Source organism: Sebastes fasciatus, chromosome 13 (assembly GCF_043250625.1).
Source record: "Sebastes fasciatus isolate fSebFas1 chromosome 13, fSebFas1.pri, whole genome shotgun sequence".
Taxonomy (NCBI): domain Eukaryota; kingdom Metazoa; phylum Chordata; class Actinopteri; order Perciformes; family Sebastidae; genus Sebastes; species Sebastes fasciatus.
In genome coordinates, this window is record NC_133807.1 from 20,075,626 (window position 1) to 20,092,573 (window position 16,948).

General features: G+C 39.3%; 1 protein-coding gene across 2 annotated transcripts; it reads right to left on the reverse strand.

Annotated features, from left to right (window-relative positions):
* Window positions 1–948: 948 nt before the first annotated feature.
* Window positions 949–16,015, reverse strand: zc3h7a (zinc finger CCCH-type containing 7A). 2 transcript variants are annotated; one of them, XM_074656041.1, is made up of 23 exons: window positions 15,860–16,015; window positions 14,141–14,240; window positions 12,034–12,073; window positions 11,026–11,229; window positions 8,914–9,072; window positions 8,113–8,193; window positions 7,869–7,922; window positions 7,739–7,778; window positions 7,302–7,645; window positions 6,959–7,211; window positions 6,832–6,860; window positions 6,596–6,743; window positions 6,347–6,505; window positions 5,822–6,027; window positions 5,272–5,372; window positions 4,950–5,131; window positions 4,758–4,831; window positions 3,788–3,921; window positions 3,600–3,705; window positions 3,389–3,497; window positions 3,156–3,289; window positions 1,765–1,928; window positions 949–1,664 (listed from the first exon to the last, which is right to left on the reverse strand). In XM_074656041.1, exons 2-23 carry the CDS (start codon window positions 14,206–14,208, stop codon window positions 1,475–1,477), a joined length of 2,979 nt encoding a protein of 992 aa, XP_074512142.1. In that variant the 5' UTR covers window positions 14,209–14,240; window positions 15,860–16,015; the 3' UTR covers window positions 949–1,474. The 2 variants fall into 2 exon arrangements, with proteins under 2 accessions (XP_074512142.1, XP_074512141.1); XM_074656040.1 differs by having other exon boundaries at window positions 3,788–3,924.
* Window positions 16,016–16,948: the final 933 nt, after the last annotated feature.

Below are 16,948 nucleotides of genomic sequence, written 5' to 3' on the forward strand. Positions count from 1 at the left end.
TTTGTGCATTCAGTATTTATGCTGTGAAGCGTGATGCTTAGTTTCCCCACTGGGCTCCGACAGCAAGGAGGTCAGAGTCTCGAAGAGAAGAAGTGGAGCTGTAGGCCTCATGTTACCTCTAAAAATGATCTGCCAACGCTTCGGGGAGAAAAATAACACCCAGATTTGGAAGCGTCTTGTAATCGTTAACTTACTATACGAAGTGTCTTGTCCGATTTTACCACTAGCATCATCTTTGTAATAATTCGGCATTCATTCAGAGCTGATATAAGATGGTTGTAAAAATATTAAATAAAGATAACACGGATTTTCAAGTACTCCGCCTCCTTTTCTCTACTAAAAACTAAATTCAGATGTTTATACATACTGCACCAGGATGGACATGAAGTGTTCAAATCTGTTTTTCAAGGACAAAATATTAAACTTGATTTCTGCAGAAAACAAATAAAGCAAAAAATGTTATCCAAATTAATTTCTGCATGTGATAGAGACGGTGGAACGTAAAGTATATCTTCTCAAGTACAATTTTGAGGTACGCCTAATACTTTATACTTACATTTTAGAGGGAAATTAAGTACTTTTTACTTCGCTACAATTACATTACAACTGTAATTACTTAAAGATGTTACATACAAAATTAGCTTATAATATATTTATTGCTGTTACAAACAGGGTATAAAATTGCTTGTGCTTCACCTCCACCAAATACTATAGTTAAAAGCTTACACATTAATGTATCAGTGAGAAAATGATGACATACAATAAGCGGCTGTGTCAATTAAATACTTTGCTAAAAATACCTATATACCTTCACATAAGGTTTTCAATACAGGACTTGAATAAGTATAGTGTGGTATTACTACTTTCTATTGTGTACAAGATCTGAATACTTCTTCCCACCACTGGTTACAGATGTGTAATTAATAAACACACAGCAGTTTCAACGCAGATTAAAAAAAGAAGCTTTATTTGGTGTGGTGCCCGTTACACTGGTATACTAAATGATAAATGGAAAGTGAAAATGACCTATGCTGACGGATTAAAATAATAGAAATATCAACTTTTTAAGTATTGCATACTTAAAACATATCGAAGGTCATTAACATATACAAACTGCTTTTGAAAAAGGAAATTACTTTAAGGTCAACTGTATCTGAACACGTCTCTGATCGAGGTTTACACATGCTATTTTCGGCACCGTCTTCAGGTGTTCTACTGAATAGTGGCGCATAGCAAAGCTTCAAGTGTTCTCCCACTCAGTATTTTGCTGTTAACGGTTAACACTACTGTAGTTCAGATCAGAGTAAACCAGCCACCAATCAGAGGGCCCGGTCCTGAACGCCCCGCTTTAAAATCATGCTGTGATCAGGCTGCTTCCTGTGCACCTCAGAGGCCCTCAAGGATCGCCTGACTCAAGACTGTTTGAATACTGCATTAATCGCAACAGAGTTTTCAATATTTTTTCATCACATCATTAAATAATGTCTTTAAGCAGAAAACTGTATTTTCCAAAGTCATTGTCATTCGGTGCTATAAGATGGTCTTTTCTGGCTTTGGCAAGTTTCATCAAAAGGAATTCCCTGCGCTCCATCCACTCTTTTAGTTCCTGCTCCCCGTGTGCCAGCTTACACAAGTCATCCTCTGTGCACGTACCTTTGAGGAACCTATCAGAACACAAGATCAACAGGGTCAACCGTCAAAAAAAACACCGGACTCAGACTGGTAACTGGAGACGCGCGGCGTTCTGCAGGCTGATAATCTTACCTCTCACAAACTTTGAAAGTGCCGGTGGGAAAGCGATACTGCCAGCAGTTCTGATCGTCCTCGGAGTTGAAGACTCGGTCTTTGTGTTTTTCTGAAGTGATATGCTGCTGCCACTGCTTCTCACTGTTGCAGTTTTTACCACAAAGCCAACAGTGATTGCCCGCCTGCGAAAAAACAACAACACACGGAGCGATGTCATTTACACAACTGATTAATTACAATTACCGTTTGTTGGTTAATAATTCAAAGTTATCGCCGTTTCTTTTAATCGTTTGGGTAAATAACTACAATAAAACAAGACTATCAAAATGTTCACAAAGTCTAACCATTAGGCATTCATTTACTGCACCCACAGAAGTAAATGATTATCTACCAAAAGAAAGCAATACAACACCGCCGCTAATGACTCTTGTTCTCATAACAGGACAGCATAACAGTTTGAGATCCTAAACTGCAAACTAGGAAAGGAAAATTAACTTAATTAAAGAGGACATATCATGAAAAACTCCCTTTTTCAGTGCTTGTGCTCGTACATTTGGGTATCTGGAGTTCCTACCAACTCACAAACTGTGAAATAAGACAACCCAGACAGTTTTTTTGTGGGCTGCTTAGATCAGAAAACATGTGATTCAACGAGCTATTCAGATTTGGCTCCCCTTCCTATGTCACATGCAGGCTCATTAGAACAGCGGTTCCTAACTTGTTTTCCTTGAAGCCCCCCTACTTGTATCTAACCTGTGAAATAATACAACAAATAGTATAATACTGATAATATCAATATCAAAGTTGAACTTTTAGCAACGATATGCGGCCGGAGAATACCCGCAGCCAATCAGTAAACAGATCCTGTGACTCCAGTGACATGTCGACCATGTGTTACAAAGAATTTCTTCCCGCCTCAAACGCGTGAATAATAATACGCCTCCTGGCCGCAGAAAAATGTGATTACTGCGGCGAGCACTTCACCGCTGCCTGGTGTGAATTCAGCGTAAGTGTGTTATTATAATTTTAGTTATACATGTGCAAATCTAATTTTGACACCCTAATTTTGACACCCTTAGAGCAGACAAATGGCACACACCTTAAAGAGACAGGTGCTAAAACGGAGCGTTTCAGACAGAGGGTGAATACAGGTATATTCAGACAGACAGTACGAGAAAAATAATGTTTGTTTTTTTTAAATTAAAGCATGTACACATGTTATGTATGTTATAGTATGAACCTGGAAATGAGCATGATATGGGACCTTTAAGCTGCAGGGTTCGACTAAAACTTGGCTCTTAGAGATGCAGTATAAAATAAACAACCACTGACCAGTTCAAACACAAACCTCATCACCAGACAAAAAGCAGTGCGTCGTATTTTGCTGGGCTTTTTTTTTTTAAACTCACCACTTCCTCAGCGTAGTCTGTCGGCATGTGGATCTGTTTGCCGTTCTCCCTGACAGAGTTATTGGAGGTCTCGTCCCCCCAGCCAGGCTTCTGAGACTGCAGCCACTGCTCATAAAGCTGATCCATATCTGGAACTAAATGCGGGGATAAAAAGAGCGATTACATTTCGGTGCATCCCATACTAATTAAATTTGACCAAGTAAGAGAGCCCACGTCTCCTTGACGTTACTCACTGTTGTTTTCCTTCATGTAGGTCCAAAGGTCTCTTTCTTCTAGACTGTGAGCAAACGTGCAATTCCCAATGTACTGACACTTCTTGCCAGCTGTCACATGCATGCAAATCTAAGAGAGGAAAAATAACATTTGGTGAGCATTGCAGGAGATTTTGTTTTTAATCACAAAACACAAAGAACGAATGACCGTGGAGCAGAAAAATGTTTGTACCTCAAATTGAGACGGGATGGGTTTTTTGGTTGGAAGTGGTCGAACTGTTGTCCACTTTTTCCTTTCATGGGAACTTACGAGCACAACCCGTCTGTCTTTTGCCCACCTGAGACAGAAAGACAATCACTCATCAGCTCACTTCCTGTCCACAATTCAAGTGTGTTTTCAAGACCTTTGTAATTACTCACGTGTGTCTCGCCTTGGCTGAGCAATACTTCTTGTTTTTGTCAGCTTCGCTTAGTTGGCCATTTCTCCAGCACTGGCCACAAACAAACATCATCTTCAGGTTGGGAGGCCCGAATCTCCTCTGTGCGTTGGAAAGCTGCTGATGGGAGTTTGAAGGACGGGTTAAAATCATTGTGATTAACACAAATCAACGGTGATGCAACTAAAAGATTTAGAGGGTTATTAGCTGTTATCAAATAACAACAAAGACCAAAGTTAATAGTTGTGTTTAATCTTTATTTAAGTAAATTAATTTGGAGTTTTGCCCACATCTTCTAACGCCACCCAACTCAACCCGTTTATAGGATGAGTGAAATACTCGCTTCAGCTCATAAACTTTGTCTGTCAGAGATGAGAAGGAAGCGAGATGCATCACTCCTTTGCTACTTCCATCATCAGCCGGAAAAAACTGTTTAATAATTCCTTTTTAACTGCTAGATTTACTAGCCCAACGTGACATTTTTACTTGCCCTGGGCAAGCGAGCAATCCTCATTGTTGAGCCCTGATTTAGCCAAAATATAGACCAATAGAGTGATTTTGTTTTAACCGAAAGCAAATCAAATCCAAGGAAATAGCATAAATTAATATATGGTTACAATTCCACAAATTGCATTAGAAAAAGACAAAATACCACCAACAACAAATATTTATGTTGAATTTAATATATATATATATATTTTTTTTTTAATATATATATTTTTGATATATATATTTTTTTATATATTTTTGATATATATATATATTTTTTTAATATATTTTATATATATATATATATATATATATATATATATATATATATATTTTTTTATATATATATTTATTTATTTATATATATATTATTGAAATCAAAACCAAGAGGCCGTATTAACCTCAGTCTGATAAGAAATTAGGAAACACTAGTAAGCAATAAACATGAGATATGTTGGGCTTACCTGGGTTCCCTGCAACGACGCTGTTGCATTCCAAAACTTCTTTGCCTCTAGGACAATACTTTCATGAGTGATACCTATAAGTAACGAGTAAAGATATAAATTATATTCAATTTGACAAATATTGTCAAACGGTTGTTTTAGAAGAACTGTGTTCCGAGTACAACACTTGGGAGAGTATTTCAGCGGTCTTACCGAGCTCGTGCTGCATCATCCAGACCTTCAGCTCGATGAGGCTGTGGGCGTAGAAGCAGTCGTCCTCTCGCACGCAGCCGTAGCGGACTTCGTGGCGACAGAGATCCAGCTGGCACTGAGGACTCAGGGGTCGGATTTTGGAATAGCGGACTGTATTCTCCTTCAAAATGTGGACCAGGCACCTGAGAGACAAACAGGACAAGCTTAAAATCCTGCTCTTTTATTCCCTCACATGTTTGCTCAAGGTCTCGTCTGCTTTGGTAAATTAGTTCAACTATAAAGTCATCGGCTAATTGTGGCTGTAAAATGTGAAATGACATACTTATGATCCTCAAAGTCGTGCTTTGTCACTGGATGAGAGCAGAGTGAAAGGTCGTCTTTGTTGGTTTTGCTGATTATTCTGGGTTTGTGGTCAAAGCACACCTGCAAATTAAACAACATGCATTAGGAAAATGTCATTAGTCTATAAAAACACAGCAGATTTACTACAGCACTGACAGAAAAAGGGCTACGTGCCCGACACTCTCTGGATCAAACATCACTCTGAAAGTCCCTTAACAAGTGATCCAAGTAAGCCAGCTACTAATGAGCACCAGACAAACTAATGAGGCGCCAATGGGAAGCACAGCATTACTTTTATCACATTAACATTTTTGTATTTCATGGCCTTAATTTTGCCCTGGATAAAGCAGAAATCCATGCTTATAAATGTATAAAAGTAAGAAGCATATTTGAGGTAAATATCCATTTAATGAGACAAGCTTTCCCCCCCCCCTCCCAGCAGCCCTGTACCACGGCAGTTATTGTAGATTAAACCACCACAACAGTCTTGAGGTCATACTAGTTTTTAAAACAGGAATTTAAATACTCACTCCACAGAGAAACATGAATATCCCATGATGCTCCTGTAAGATCTTGGGGACAGTCAACCTGACGTTGGAGTTGGGCCCGTAGGGATCGAAGAGCAGCTCTCTGGAGATGAACCCTTTCCGCTCCAGAGTCCAGACATCAATCTCTTCCTGGCAGTATGCAAATGTGCAGTGGCCGGGGTACAGGCACTCTTTTCCTACAGCCACCTCTGAAACAACACAGGTAGCGTGTTAGCATCAGCTGTTAACCAGACATGACGTGTGCAACAAACAACGGCAAACAAAGTGACAGCAGCTGCACTAAAAAACGTGGAATATTTATGTGTAATAATAAATAGGTAGGGAAATACACGCACTAGTAATGGTGAAATATTGTATTACAAAATAAGCCCTTTATGATATTTTTGAGCTTCTCTAGGAAAATCACATTAATGGGATTTGTAGGTTAAAAAAAAGAAGAAAATAATAATATGAAGGCAAATGCAACAATTTCAGAGCAAGGTAAATTCACACGTTTATACATGTTACCTTTGCAAATGTAATAAGGTCCAACATATTGTGTTTTTGTTGGTCTTGGCCGAATGAGTTTCCACGTTTTGTCCGGCGAGTGCTTGAATCTGCCGAGTAAAGCGTCCTTTTTGCATTTATGCTCTTCTGTATGAAGTGTGTAATCCAACACACCGGGCCCTGCGGATATACAATAATTATCACATTAGACTTAACAGTCCTTCCCTATCCTTAAAGACGCAACTGGACTGTAACGAAACGGTTCCTCACCAGTTTTGACGTAGCAGATCGAGCACGCTTGTTTGAATTCATGTGTTTCAGCTAACGGGTTCTTCGCTAAATCCACAGCAGCAGGAAGAAGACCCTTCACTTCAGGCATACCCACAGCCATCCCCATCGGGGCTTCCTTATTGTTCAGCTGTTCAGACAAAAAAAGATGATTAAATATAAGCCTCTAACAACGCCTAGGACTGACAATGCCTAATAATTAATAAACAAAAATTTACCTGTGGCATGAATGGACTCTGAGCATAATCTGAAATTTTCACAGATGGTAGAAAAAGATTAATTGATTGAGCAGGTTACGTATTGGTCAGCTGATATTTTTTTTTTATTTGAACCAAAGCAGCATACCTGTTTTATAGTCGTTTATGTTGAGACTATCCAGGGAGTCCAGTGGTGGGGGGAGGGCGTCAAATGTGTCCATACCAAAATACGTACTTGACCCCGACTTGTGATACAGCGGCGGCAGAGTGACGGTGCACTGCTGGGCGCTGCTGTGGAGAAACGGGTTGATGTGAGATGGCATCAGGAATGGACTCGACATGGAGCTGCTCGAGGCAATACTGGTTGGCAAAGGAAGAGGCCCCTTCATCGTGGGGATGACCTGAAAGGAAGAGACACACCAAGAGTCACACTTCTGCTTCAGATATCAACACGCTGTCAACATTTTAAGTCATCTCTGCTCACTACTAACCAGAGCCGATTCGGGGCCAGCCTGGTCCAGCAGATCGTCCAGGTCGTCCCCGATGATGTCCGCGTCAAAATCTTGACTGTTATCGAGCATCGTGCAAGGCTTGCTGGTTCTGCACCCGTTAACAAATGTGGGCACGGGAAGGGGGACCGACGAGGGTACGGATATGGGCAGGGAAACGGACTCGAAGCCCGGCGGTTCCGACGGCGTTACGGAGGAGATACTGTTGCTAAGAGGAAGCTCATCCGCCACTGCTTCACTTAGAGGTGGGTGCGCTGCCACTGGAGCTTGGATTGGAGCCGGGGATGGAGCCAAAACGCTGCTATCCTGGGTTAGCCGAGGCACTTCTAAAAACACATAAAGGAAAAAAACTGGATGAGTGACTTTTGTCCTCCCTCTTTCATTAACAAATCAAAGCTGCATCAAGTTTAATAACTTACCAATTTCTATATCTTCAACTGAAGACGAGCCATGGGAAAACTGAAAAAAAAAAAATGCAGAGGAAATTCATTAAACGACGTATTTCTTGGGAGAGTATAGACATATATTTCAGGACGTTATGTTGCTCACCTTGTCACCTGATGCATCTTGATAATTTGATCCTCGCAAAACATTCAAGGCAGGCTGTTAAAACAGAATTAGATGAATTAAATTATGACTTTATGTTCATTATATAGCAGGACAGCCCTCATTGCATGTTTATAAACGGCCTAAATCTGAGTCAAATTTATGACATTAACTATAACATTTGGACTCCCAAGGACACTTCCAACTCACTCTACATGGTTGTCAATTTTATGTCATTCACACGTACCTTACTCCTTACATAAGCTTTACGGATTTTCAATCCCAAAATTTTGGCAAGGTCCTGAGTCAGTTGTGTGACACTGGTATCCTGAGGAAACAATACAAATTGACGGTGGTTATACAAACACACTCTGGGAGATCACTTAATTTTCATTAACCTTTATTTTTTGACATGCTTTGATATATTTTATCAAAAGCATTTTTTTTCATCTGCAAGGATTTTATTTTGCTTTTATGAATCAAGACTGATCTGCTCATTTTGTATGTATTTCAGCAACCCTTCGAGGGTGCGACACACCCCTAAAGTGCGGTTGTTGGTTGCCTTTAAACTTCAGTATTTTATCATGCTGGAGCTGAAGGTCGTTTGAATGTTTTCTCAAAATGTTCCCCAACACATCCAGACTGATACTCCTCTCCATATACAGGAGTATATGACAGTGATGCAGTGTGATGGGGGAACAAAAATGAATAGAAATGTAATAAATTCGGATTGGCCACTACAACAGCAAAACACATCTCTGAAACCTTTTAATTAAATGTGTTTGCTACAGACAATAGCTTTGCATGAAATGTCTTAATTCAAAACCAAAGAGCGCGTGCCGCTAACAGTCACACAACAATGAACGGCGTGTCAGGCAACACGCCAGAAGCATCATGAGTCCGCTGGGTGTGCTGATACCTGCAGGCAGCTCTGGATGGCGTTTCAATTTGCTTAATTTTCCCTCAAATTTGCTGAGAATAAAAGCGCGAGTGTTTTCTCCTGCACATTTGGATAAATCAACATACTGCGCAGGTGTTTTCACCTTACCTGAGGCACTGCTAGAGAGCATTTGGCAACAGCCTCGTAGGCCTCTTGATGTCTCCCCATCTCCTTCAAGGATTTCGCTTTTCTGTACAGAGCTTTGTAGTTGCCCTCGTTCAGCTGGAGAGCCTTTTCACAGTCTTCTAACGCTTGGTCATACAGTCCCTAAGAAACAAAACATGTCCCGGAGTTAGACAAGCTATACTTAACAGTCGTGCTGTAACACAGAACAAAAGCAACCGCTGTTTGATCATAAATGGACTTTGCGTGTTCAGTGAGTTGAGTCAGGTATGGGTGCGGTTTCCCTACAGACGGTAGAGTGTTTTTACTGTCATGTAACATAATTCAATGCAGACAAACACAGACAGGAAAGAGGAACTGAATGTTCCTCTGAAAGCATCAATTCTTCCCAAATGGATGTTTTCTCAGTGGATCCTGAGTTTCTCAACTGATTCAGATTTTTGGTGAACAGCATTTGACACCAAAATACAGACTTTATTACTACAACATATACGTCGGTAGGGTATTTTTATTATTCTTGAGAGCTGTAGAGGAACCTTTTACAGTATGCTGTTATCCACCACCTTTGATTCAGTGATTTACAGCACTTTTAACATGACACTTGGCGATAAAAGGTGTCAGACCGCCTATATATTACCTGTGCTGTCGAGAAAAGAGCTCCAGCAGAGCTTGTGAGCCGTCACTCTGCATCACATGATATTGGATTTTATTACGCTATAAGTCACTTCATTGTGCATGCAACTCACACCTTACAGATGGATCATTATTTGATGTATTCATAAAAAATACTCAATTCATCAACTTCCTACCGCATTAATGCATTTATTTTTTTGATCCATTTTTTGCATGAATTATTGCACCAACCTCAAAGCATCTCATTATGTTGTCAAACTAAGGTTACTGGTTTCAGATTACACTCCTTAATTCTGTGTAATAAGAGGCTAGTAAATAAACTGGTGAATATAGACACCAGTAATAACTTTTTGTTATAAAAGCCATAGCTTGATAGCCGAGAGTTGGGTAAGGCCACACCACGTTTCCCGTTCAATGAAACTGCTCCGCACTCAGCCGGAAGAAGGAAGTGATGTCACCACCAGCACACCCTCGTTTACATCCTATGATGTATGCAAAGTAGATTCAAAGTGAAAGAAATGAAATCTTGTTACAAAAAGGACAAGGGTCAGCCCCACCCCACTACGCCTAATGAACTAACTATACTCCCTGTCCTCAGGCGAACTAGGAATGTCTAACTGGAAGGTGCACAGAGTGTCAATGTGCGCAGTTCTCCGCAACCTCTCGAGTATTGTCCTGTGCTTTCATGAGGCAGAGTTGGCAATTCTGAAACTAATGCTGGTATAAAGATCCTCTTTTTGGTTTTATTATGATGCTAAGTGCTTGAAATGAGTTAAAACAAATAGTGTGTGTACGCAATACAAACAGGCTGTGGATCTTGATAAATTATGTGGTTGACAGTTACACCCAAGTTCAACAGGTCAACATGTCTGCCACGAGAAAAGTCTATGATAATTGTCTAAATATTATTGATAGAATATACCGGCATTCAAGTAGCCAATCAAATATAAGCTTTTTATATACACACTACAGGGATGATGCCGATTCAGAGAGTGAAGGTCGATGAAGTGCAGAGATTCAACACAAATATGACAGTTGACAGCTCAACTGTACACAATGCACATGAATAGCAAACCATGCTGAGGACATGTCCCAACAAAACCAGTTCATGGTAAACATTGCCTAATAGGGACAGAAGCAGGGGATCCTTCTAAAAAGTCTTTTCTCTTTGGTACAAAACAGAGCTCGTCTTTTGAAACTGCGGTGACATTTAAAGGCCTACTTATATTCTGACATTTTGTGAATTGTGTTTTGGTATAGGTGATTTGTTTAATCAGTGCAAGCAATCCAACCTGTGGGAAACCCTTTTTGGTTTTTAATGAGACCAAAAACTGCTTTTTAGTATTTTAACTTGTACTATTTAACTGTATATGTAAGCTGTTTGGTAGATTCAAAAGGGAGAGGGGAATTCAAAGTGATCGGGACTGAAACTAGACTCCAGTGTGATGGTCACCGTCTACTTACCGGAACAATGTTCAGGTACGCAGCAGCTCGATTTGCATACAGCTTTTCCATTAAACCTATTGGAACACAGATTTCTTCCGAGTCGGCATAGTCTGCTATACTCAAGGCTTCGGTGTACATCTCAATGGCTTTAGTCCATTCTCCTTCTTTGAACACGTCGTTTCCTTCTCCGAAAAGATTCCACACGAGATCCTTAATGAACACCTGAAAAAATGAAGAGAACCGAATCAGAACAAAATAAACATAGGGCAGCTGATGTGTCAGCTGCCTTTCGTGTGACCAAGTTATCATCCCTAAATCAGTTGAAAGGAATAGCTTCGGTGTTTTGAAGTGGGGTTGTATGAGGTACTTATACAGGCCCACCTAAAAAAATCCATATCAGTTTAGAATACTTTCACCGCTTTATCTTGCCGTCAGACAGCCGTTTCCAACCTGGAACTGAAGCCGTCATCTGTGCTCTCTTCAAAGCCACCAGACTCCATTGACAAAAACTGTAATTTTACCTCACAGCCCTTTAAAAACACCAAAATCACACAATAGCGCAGACAAATTAACCGATCGAGGCAGCGGTAGACCGGCAACTCCCGTATTCTGCGAAGTAAAAACTACTGTTTTTGTGAATGGAGTCTGGTGGCTTTGAAGAGAGCATAACACCTTCAGTTCCCTGTCAGAAAGGGCTGTCTGACAGCAAGTTAAAGCAATGTAAATATTCTACATAAAGCGTACACTTAAACCGATTAATTTCTATTAAGTGGCTAAAATACGTTTTGCTGTCGGGCCTGTCCACAGCAGTACATTACTTTGCTCCCGTGCAGTAACTCCTGTCTGTTTCTCCAAACTGGTGGCATGCTGACCATCATCTACTGTAGTTAATACACTGACTAATGATAAGTTCCTCATACAACCCCACTTCAAAACATCCAAACTATCTCTTTAACTCAATACAATACAAGTGTTGATGCAAGACGGAAGCGGGGAAAACCCCACATTAAAATTGACATAGCTTACCTCATACTGGTCTTGACTTCCAGGAAATGGAAGGGTTGACCTGAAAGCAGAAGAAAGTTCACGTTACAAACCTTAATAGTGTCAGCAGAACAAGAAGAACATAGATAAGAGTGAGAAGGAACAGTTTGGATTAAAGTTCAGTAAGCACATTAAGTTTCATTCAGTACAAAGTAGGACTGCAACTAATGTCATGAATCATTTGGTCATCCTCCTAAACATCTTATTCTTCATATTCATCTCAATCAGTTGAGTGAAGCTGCTTAATCATCAATGGATTTAAATTGACGCAATAATAACGTCATTATATTTTGTGATTCATCAGTTAATATCTAGTGTACTTAAGTTGCTATAGTACATGCTGTTCATTAAAATAGCAGATCTGAACTTAAGACAGAGACGTCAACACAGGAAGGTGTGTGTGTTTGTTTGTGTGTCAGTGGTTTGACAGGTTGCTGTGTGTGCAGGTGCTGAAGGCATTGACTGCTGAATGCAGGTAAGTCAGCAAAAGCAACATTCTGTACATAACCTTTCACTCTTCAAAAAAAAAAAAAGATTAAACTCAGCATTGAAAATGTTTATAATTATTACATTTTATTTTCTATTTCTAACACTGAAAAAAAAAGCCAGCTATTATTTATATGATTGCTGTGTCCAAACTAACAACAAGCCACAAATGAGGAGAATACTTAATAAAAAGGTATAATACACATCTGCATGCTGACACAGAACGAAAGTTACTGTCAATATTACAGTTATTAATAATTTGGTGCGTTGTGAAATTGGGCAGATGACTTTTTTTTTTACTTGGAACGACCTACATAATCATGTCATGATGGGAACATTTTGCAATAATTACTATGAATCAGCTGCCGTCTTTCCTCTTTTAGTTTGAGTTTAGATTCTCAGACATGTTGCGCGTCAGTCTCAGTGTTTAGCACATCATGACGTCAGTGACGTTCCAAGCTGACTGTACGACGAGGAAATGCGGAGCAGTAATTTTAAGTATCACTTTTGTTTTACAAATAAAAGGCCCTGTCAGATTAGATGGCGCCGCCTGGCATAGCTCTAAAAAAAACAATACGTGGACAACACACTGGGAGTCGGCCTGATGCGTGAATGAATACAAAGCTCAGATCAGGAGAATATCCCCCATTAAAACATAAAACTAACGTAAGAAGCCAGCCAGTAATCAGCTGTCTCTCGCTACTACTCAGCTGATCTGAACAACAATACATGATGCAAGGGCTGACTAATCCATTCTTGCATCATGCGGTTAGAGAGGTACCCGTACAATTTCATTTAATAAAAGGACAGGTAAGCACAGGAAGACAAGTAGCTTGGTAAGAGTCTTCATCTAGTTATCCTCTACAGTGTTTCCAAGATGGGTCAAGGAAAACTTTATTATCCCCTAGGGGCAATTTGTTGTACAGTGAGCAGTACCACACAGTCATCAAACAAACACAATAAACACTATAAATAGCCTATTAAAGGCAATAAATACAAAAGCTTACAACATACAACATTACAGGGCATTGTTTAGGAAACCAATGGCAAACTGTATCTGCGGCCTGACGGGAGCAACCTGAACACAATGGACAGGGGATGGCTAGGATCAGCTAGGACTGACTGAACCTCCTTCAAGGTCCTACTTTGGAATAGAGGAGTCAAGTCATTCAGGGTGGTGCCTGCAATTTTGCTGCACACTTTGACTATACCCTGGACCCTGTTCCTGTTTTTTGAGGGTAAGCAACCCATACCAGCTGATGAAAGAGAACATCAAAACAGACTCGATAAAACAAGAATAAAACATTTTCATTAAAGTGTTTGTCCACCTTAAAACTACAAAGTTTACGGCAAAAACACATCTGCTGATGAGCTTTTTTTTCATACAGTGTCCACCTGAGTCTCAAAGGTTCGCCTGTCATCCAGTACCGTGCCAAGGTATTTGTAATGCTGCTGCACCACCTTAAACAGCGTGATCATTAAGCCTTAATCTACTGTCATCTCTTTTGTTTTGGATACGATGACAAAGAAAGTCTAGCAGGCATGGCAACATTAGGAAAGTCGCACAAACACGAGATCAGAACAGTCACATGATGACACTTACTGGATGAACTGTAGGCCTTTCTGAATCTCCTGCCAGCGACTCCTTCTGTCCTGACACGCTTCGGACATGTTTGTATAAATACCCACTCCTCTGTCAGCACCTGAAATTACAATAGATATGATATATATACACAATTAACTGGTTAAAGTCACTGGCAGCAACAATTGCATGACTTAAAAAGCACTCCTTACGCATTACGAGTCCTAATCAGCAGGTTGTCTAACTGGTTTGCTGACAGTTCATACAAGTGCAGTGTTCATTATAGTACTGATGAAGCTTCAATGTGTGGATCACTTCCGCATTTAGTAGTGACGACACACATGTAGTTCCGGAAATTGAGGCTCAACATTTTTTTGTTAGTTCGCGGGCTGATAACGTTATAACATTATAACAAAACAGCTCAGTATGAACAACATTACACTGGAAAAGTACACATCTGAAGCTGTGTGGCGATAAAAGGGTGTGTTCGTTTAGCCCGGGTAAACTGTTTAAACATAGCATGTGAACGCAGGGAGGTCCATTATCGGACAGCACTATTTCAGCTTTTTAAAGTCAGACAAACACAAGTGTTACACAAGATACGACTATAAACAATCACCTTTTATGTCCTAAAATAGTTTGTATTGAAGTATATAACATTTACTGCTTATTTATCGTGTTATTAACATGTTAATATATATGAAGAGACCGGAAGATGATGATAATATCACCATCTTCCTCCTTCTGCAGGACACTGAGTACAAATATAATATCAATATCATGTGCAATACTACTTTTTACATTCTCATGTGCAATAATCACTGTCCAACATGTGCAATATTACTTATTTTTCTTTGTTTGTTTGCTTACTTTACCTTTTTTTATTTTACTTATCTTATTTACTTATTTTAACTAAATGTATCTTACTTAATTGTTATTCTATTAGGCACTATTGCTAGAAATAGTACTTTTTTATTAACTTAATTTAACTAAATGTATATTACTTAATTGTTATTCTATTAGGCACTAGTGCTAGAAATAGTACTTTTTTATTTACTAATTTCTACTAAATGTATATTACTTAATTGTTAATCTATTAGGCACTGGTGCTAGAAATAGTACTTTTTTTATTTTACACACTTGAATTCATTGTAATTTTGTTGTATTTTTTTAGCAATCTCTGGCACAAGAATTTCCTTCAGGATTAATAAAGTTCTATCTTATCTTATCTTATATTTAGCCTGTTTTGGACACACAAAAGCCAATATGAACTTTATTCTAAGAGCATTTTTTGGAGTATAGAAGCTTTAATCGCTCCAGGGCTGACTGTGGAGAAACACGTCATGTTTATCCTTCTTTTATGAGTGAGAAGTGAGACAAGAGGAGGCGTCCGATAACGGAAGCATCGCATTTAGCGCACGTGTGTTATACCCCGCCGAGGAGAGTTCCTAGTTAGCAATCATCATCTAAGCTAGCAAAACGTTAGCTCACATAGTTTTAAACCATCGTAACACGTTGAAACACAGAAACAGTGTTTCCAGACATACTGGCCTTCGTGACAGCTCAAGAGGAAGTCTGTAGGAAGTGAACCTAACAAAGCAGAGAGCATCAGCATGCCTCAAGTTAAACTAGTTCCTCCTCAACAGCAGACAATAGCGACCAGTTAGATGTTGTAGCTGCAGGTAAACCTGCTACATATACACATAGATTATCACAACAAAGCCTGCTGGACGTACTTACATGAATGGATCTTTATTCCGAACAACCCTTACGTCGGTTGCGTTAAAAGGAGGGCGCGTGGTTTCTGCTTTTTAGCTTCAATAACTTGATAGCTAGTTTGTGCTGCTGAAGGCCGCCCGTTGCTTCTTCTTCTTCTGATCTGAGTAGAGGTAGATTAGAAGAGCGACTCCAGAGCAGTGCTGCCCCCTACAGGCAGCAGGAGGACACGAGAGCGTCACTCCACATGAAATGACAACTTCAACAAGCATGGATTAATAAATCATTAAGTCTATAGTACAGGGGTTAGCAACCTTTACTATCAAAAGAGACATTTTAGGCAAAAAAAAACAAAAAACATTTGATCATTGTGATGAAGGTAACAAAGTTTATAGTCTAAGTGTATAGTATATAAGTCTAATGCAGTGAGGGCCAAAGAGCAAATGTACTACAGAGTATTAGTGCCACATTAAGGGGAAAAACATCTGAGATTTCCAGAAAAAAAGTTGTAATATTACAGGAATAAAGTAATAATTTTACGAGAATAAAGTTGTAATATTGCGAGAAAAATTTCGTAATATTGCGAGAATAAAGTCATAACTTAACGAGAAAAAAAAGCTATAATATTACAGGAATAAAGTAATAATTTTACAAGAAAAAAGTTGTAATATTACAGGAATAAAGTCATAATTTTACAAGAAAAAAGTTGTAATATTACAGGAATAAAGTCATAATTTTACGAGAATAAAGTTGTAATATTGCGAGAATAAAGTCATAAGTTAACGAGAAAAAAAAGCTGTAATATTACAGGAATAAAGTCATAATTTTACGAGAATAAAGTTGTAATATTGCGAGAATAAAGTCATAACTTTACCAGAAAAAAAGTCGTAATATTACGAGAATTAAGTCATAACTTTACGAGAAGTAGAGCGAACAGCGACTCCAGAGCAGTGCTGCCCCCTACAGGCAGCAGGGGGACACGACAGCATCTCTCCACATAGTGAAATGACAACTTCAACAAGCATGGATTGATAAATCATTAAGTCTGTAGTACAGGGGTCAGCAACCTTTACTATCAAAAGAGACATTTTAGGTAACACAGTTTATAGTCTA